The sequence below is a fragment of the Patagioenas fasciata genome, chromosome 4, assembly GCF_037038585.1.
Source record: "Patagioenas fasciata isolate bPatFas1 chromosome 4, bPatFas1.hap1, whole genome shotgun sequence".
Lineage (NCBI taxonomy): Eukaryota > Metazoa > Chordata > Aves > Columbiformes > Columbidae > Patagioenas > Patagioenas fasciata.
In genome coordinates, this window is record NC_092523.1 from 34,994,951 (window position 1) to 35,001,011 (window position 6,061).

General features: G+C 38.6%; 1 protein-coding gene across 2 annotated transcripts in view; it reads left to right on the forward strand.

Moving 5' to 3' along the window:
- The window catches only part of CASP3 (caspase 3), a 13,230-nt gene extending 8,654 nt beyond the window's left edge, over positions 1-4,576 (forward strand). For both annotated transcript variants that reach the window (XM_065836165.2, XM_065836166.2), the window contains exons 6-8: positions 1,475-1,650; positions 2,155-2,272; positions 3,181-4,576. In XM_065836165.2, coding sequence (XP_065692237.2) covers positions 1,475-1,650; positions 2,155-2,272; positions 3,181-3,407 — 521 coding nt within the window. In that variant the 3' untranslated portion in view covers positions 3,408-4,576. The remainder of the gene's footprint in view (positions 1-1,474; positions 1,651-2,154; positions 2,273-3,180) is intronic.
- Positions 4,577-6,061: the final 1,485 nt, after the last annotated feature.

Here is a 6,061-nt window from a genome sequence, read left to right on the forward strand (position 1 = left end):
CTGCTTAATTGGGTAGTGGGGTTCTGTGCTGTATACTTAGTGATTTGGCTCAAGAGGTGTTCTGATCGAGGGACCAGAACTGCAAGTGAGTCGACTGAATTGCTTTTTTAGTGAAACGGCTCGTGTTTTGTTTGACTTGTGAAACAAAACACTCTTCTGTCAAGTGAGAGCTTTGTGCTGCTGTTGGTGTTAGCCCTGCTTCGTTTGAACTTGGCTACCTCTGGGCCAGTAAATTAAAGGGTGCCTGGAGCTATCTGTAGCCCTGGAACATGGTCTATTCTAATTAGCCCTAGGGAGTTTCTCTGCCATGACTGTGGCTTATGCCTACTAGCACTCTCCCGGGCTGTTCCAGGTCACAGTTCAACAGTAAAAGTGTTTCAGGAATTACTCCAAACAGACAGTTAGCCTGCAGCAATCCTGTTTTGGTTTGTTGGTTGTTTTTTAAATGTGTTTGTTATCATAGATGTAGGTTCTTTAGTACCAATTAATGTTTATGTCAGAGAACACTTCCAGGTATGGTTAATCTATTAGTGTAGTTGCAGCCTGTAGCTGAAAGTGGAAAGTCAGATTCTCTGACTCAAGGTTTCTATTGTACCTGTGCCGTAAGGCCTCCAAATAGATGGCATAAACTACAGACTGCAGCCTAACTAGAAATTCCCAAAAAATAGCCCTTCTTGACTCTTCTAGATGCAGGGCTTGTCCATAGATTATAGAAATGCCTTAGTGTGCATCACTTTAGGAAAAATCTAAATAGTTCAGTTTTCCCAGAATAGAAATTAAATGTTTTGGCAAGATCTAAACAGAACACTTAAGCTATTAGGACTGTTATAGTTTTCATCTACACACTCTTGCATCTTCTTGAGTTTATCACTCAGAATTCCTTTTGGATCCTTCTTTTATACCATGTTTGTATATTTAGTATTTCAAAGAATATCTGTTCTATGCTCTTTGCATACCACAAGATGGAAAAAATCCTGTAAATCTGCAAACACTTGATATCAAGCTTATATGTCTTTAAATACAAAATTCAGAGGCTTGCTGCAGGGCAAGAGTGAGAGAGAGGGAGTAATGCTAGTACCTAGGTCCCTGCAGCAGCAGCAACTTTCAAACTGCATTCAGTTCCCGTGTAATCCGAGTAGCTGAAGCCTCACTGGAGAGGTCAGACTTCCTCATCCTTTCTCAAAACTCAGAACTCCCCATCAGTGTGATCCCAGCTCATGAGGCTGACCATTACTGCATGAGCAAGGTGTACTGTTCAGGCTTTGAGACACTGTCAGAACACCTGCTTTGTCTCCTTGTGGTGTTCCTGGCCCAGTTCTGTGGCTGTGTGTTAGAACGGGTATGGTTGGCCTTTAATTAGGTTTCCAAACATGTGAATTAGTTCTGAAAGACTTCTGTCACATAGGAAGCATCACATCTTCAAAGCTTTTAGGGAATGCAGGAAGTTAAGGTAATTTTCTTTTTTTCTTTCAAGTTTCTGAAGAAGATCACAGCAAGCGAAGCAGCTTTGTTTGTGTGTTGCTGAGCCATGGTGATGAAGGATTAATCTACGGTACAGATGGCCCTCTTGAACTGAAAGCACTAACAAGCCTTTTCAGAGGTGACAGGTGCAGAAGTTTAGCAGGAAAACCCAAGCTCTTTTTCATTCAGGTGATGTACAGCTAAACAATGATCATCAAACCAGCTGTATACTTAAAAAAATGTTTCATATTAATTATTAGTGCAAAACAGTTGTTTCTAAAATTGATTTAAGTGGAATTACTTTCAGAATAAGATTCCCTTCAGGCCTAGAAGTAGCACAGTCTGCCCTGTTAGGTATGCAATATTTGTAACAGCTGAGATTACTTAATCCATACAATTAAGGTAAGGCCAAATCTTTCTGAACACTAGCCAACAGTTCAGTGAGTTTCTGAATGAAATTTTGAAAGAATATGTCTTAAGCAAACCATGTAGTTAATTTAAATAAATGCTACTTACTTTTCTTCTGAGTCTAATGGAAACTTGACACATAAATTCTTGTTATTTTTGTAGGTTTTTTTAATTGAGATGTTATTGTCTTAAAACTGGAAAACAACAACAAGAGTATTCTGATCACGATTGCTGCCTCTGTTTCTCATTTTTTATTTTATTTTCCATTCTTCTTTCCATCAATAGGCTTGTAGAGGGACAGAGTTAGATTCAGGTATTGAGGCGGACAGTAGATCGGATGAAACAATGTGTCAAAAAATACCGGTAGAAGCAGACTTCCTCTATGCATATTCTACAGCTCCAGGTGAGAGACTGGCAAATAAATTTTTGTTTCTGAAATTATGCATCAGCTTGTATTGATACCATAAATGACAATTTGCAGTTGTATCCAGTCAGTAGCTGACAAATTCATTTGTTCTCTTTGATGGAAATACGAATCTTGTTCCCTCAATCTTTTTTTCTCCCTGGTTTGATTTCCTTTTGAGGTAGTCACTACTCTTAGTTCCCACAAAAAAAAAAATAAAAACCAATACTGAATATACGTCTTTCTCAGTTGCGAACCCTCAAGTGTTCATTTGCTGCAAATTCAGTTAATCTGAGTTCTGCAAATATCTTACAGCAGGAAATAAAAAGTATTGTTAGTTCTGAGAGAACAGAACAATCTGATATCTGCAGATGCATGTACAGAAGTGGTGATGGATGCCAGCATGTTATTTGTCTGTCACCTCCATTTTGATTGGGTTCCTAAGCAAAATTAGCAGTGGCAGAGCCCGTAGCGTGCACTTTACATTATCAGCCAGCAGAAATAGGCTCCAGTCTTTAATTCATGCATGTAGTCCTGAAGATAGTGACTCTGAAATCCATTTTGCGTCCTGGCTTCATCTGTACTGTCACCTCTTCTTCGTATGTGTGTATTTTATGAAGTAATAGTAAATTATTAGTAGCTAAGACTGTTGCAGCAGGAGATAGTAGGTAGAAAATCAAAAGGCAGAAAATCTGAAGGTTTTCTTAGATTAGAACAAATGAGAGGATTAGAAAAATCTTTCCAATTGGAATTTGGGGAGATTATTGAATCTAAACTACGTTCATTAGTGGTTTTGAGTTTGTAGTTTAAACATTGCTACTGGAAACAATGCATTGTTCCCATAATCTGTGCTGTCCTGTATCAGCGGTAGCTCCGTCTGATCAATTTGGTGTGTGTCTCTTCCACAGGCTATTACTCCTGGAGGAATTCAGCTGAAGGCTCCTGGTTTATTCAGTCACTGTGTAAAATGCTGAAGGAACATGCAAGAAAGCTTGAACTCATGCAGATTTTAACTCGTGTAAATCGCAGAGTGGCAGAATATGAGTCTTGCTCAACCCGGCAGGATTTTAATGCAAAGAAACAGATTCCATGCATTGTCTCTATGCTCACCAAAGAATTTTACTTCCCTTGCTAAAAGAATTTCACGTTGTAATTTTTCAGTTAATATTTTATCTGTAATTTATACACAGTGTTTTTATGGAATATGACTTTTAAATCTGAATTACTGTTCACTACTCTGTGTGGCATAATGAACTGTCTCAAAGTTAGATATGTCTGTTATTAGAAGTAAAACATAATTTTGCTATGTTAGAAATGCAAACTTGAGTAGCTGAAGCACTGGCAAATTTGAAAGTAGTGCTCTAATAGCTTCAAAACTTAGTAAGAAGAGACTGAAGAAAGGTCAGATCACTTATCAGAACTATTTGGTGCTACATTTCACTTTCTTGAAGGGGCAGAGAAAAGAAAGAGTTATTGTAAATAGTTTGGTTTCATATCTTTGCCAATAGGAACAAGATTCAGAATGTGTTATGTTTACTAATAATGGTAATATGATAGTAGCATAGTAATACATTTCTTCTTAACTCGAGTTCTTAAATTTAGGTTACAAACCGATCTAAACTGGTTTTATGGCTTAGGGCATAAACTGTGGGAAACAGCCATTGCATTTTTTTTACATATTTTTTTTCCTTAAGTAACTTTTTTAATGTTGCAATTGTATCAACCTGGAAGCTGTTTCCAAATCAATTTTGTATTACTGACCCTGAAGCTGAGTGACGAAGGGATCAGTCTTGCAAAACTTCTTTTTCTGCAGCTCCTAAAGGGAGGAGCTGTTGAGGCATATTTTGGGTGATAAGAATCAATGCAAAAGGAAGTCTACATTCTGAGTAGTCTGCTTTCCTCTTTTTGGCCATAGAGTGGGTTTGCTCTGTGCTGTGTGTGTATGACATTTAATCTGTGTGGAAACCTAGATTTGTGGTACTGGACAAATTTAACTTCTGAAGACAAATACTGATTAATTCCAAGCTTTTAGCTAAAATATATTAACAAAATGTAAATTTATCTCTTGACTCTAAATTTTGTGAAGCAGGCTTTTACAAAATTGTAAAACATTGTTATTGACGTTTCAGCTTGTGGCAGTCTTAGTAAGATCAGAGGAAGACAGAACAGTAAATGACCATAGGGTGCTTGCAAAGCAAGACTTAAAACTCTTTCAACTGTGTAGCATAAACAATGTTAGCAAATTGATGTTCGCTTCCAGAGGCATTTGGGGTTTTTTAACTTAAATTAAATACTGTTTCCTAATTTGTGTCCTGTATTATTTGTTTAGGATCTGATAGCTTTGCAAATTAATTTAAACTTTATTTACATCCCTTTTTTTCAAAATACTGCTTTCCCTGTTTTTTTCTCATCTTCTTTACCACTTGGAGTTTGTTGCTTTATCCATGCGAGCCACGGAACCTGACACACCAATATGATGTTCACAGAGTTCGCTTTATTGTCGGACCGGGCTAGCTTTATAGCAAAGCTGCCCTGTCCACGCGCCTTACAACAATGTGATTGGTTGTAACTCGTGTTATACAATAACATGATAGGCTGCATGTGCTGTCCACGCGCTCTGCACGCATGTGTCCGGCGATTGCTCACTCATTATTACCTTCTAATGGTGCTCCTTTAGTCTCTTTTGTCTCTGGCTTCACCTCTCAGCCAGGCTGGCGACAACCCCATCCCCCTGGGGCGGGGGGGGGGCTCTGCCACTACAGGAGTTGAAAAGAAACTGCTTTAAAACATTGTGTACTGTATAGTCAGGTAATAAGAGTGGTGATTGAGACATGGAAAATGCAGTTTCAAAAGTCATGCAGAGGAGGCAATTTTAAACATCGTGAATGAGTTCTCTGGTGACTGGTGAGTAGGAGGAACCTTATCTCTCTCTTGTAGTGTTTTGTGAGAGAGGGTTAGTCTACCTTAACCGATTGGTTCCAGTTGGATTTATTACCCATGCTTCTGTTGAAAAACTAAGCAGGCCCCTGTTAAACATAACTAAAAATAACATTTATGAAGACCTATATGTAGATTTCTTCTTGTAGGTTGTGAATTACAAGAAGTGTCTGCAGAGCTATATGTTATAAATTACTGACAGGACTAATCTGCTTCAAAGTAATTGGGAATGGGAATGTTCCTTGAATTATTTGGTATTTTGCTGTGAGAAAGCCATGTCACCGAGCTTAACCTTCCCATAGATTTAATACGTTCTGGTCTTGATCTCTCTTGGTCCTTTTAAGGAAAAATGATTCTACAGCTTTTTCAATAGTCTTTAAAATAGAACAAAACTAAATCAAAGCTAAGCTACAATGAATAACAAGTGATTTAGAAAAACATAGAGGCAGGGCTTATGGAAGGAGGTAATATTCCTGCCAGTCCTTTCAGGACAAGAACTGTGTTTTACTCCAAGTGAGTAAATTCTTCACAGTGCCAGGAAGGCTTCTGGGTGTTTCTGGCTGAGGGCTGGTGTTCTCGTGTACCAGTTGGTGGCACCTGTGCTGAGCTCACGGTAGTTAGGAATGTGTCATCAAGTTGAAAGGCTGAATTTCAGGGAAGAGGCAGTGAGGTGGAAGATTGTAAAAGAGTAAGGCAGGGAAAGGGATGGATTTAAGGTAATTTGTGGAGGATCAACTGTGGAGAGAATAGAGGTGTAAGGGGATAAAGAAGGCTGGTCATGTGTAAATAATTTGTTGGTCATTATGCCCCTCCAGCCATGTGGGATGTATACATGCAAGGCCATGGGAGGAG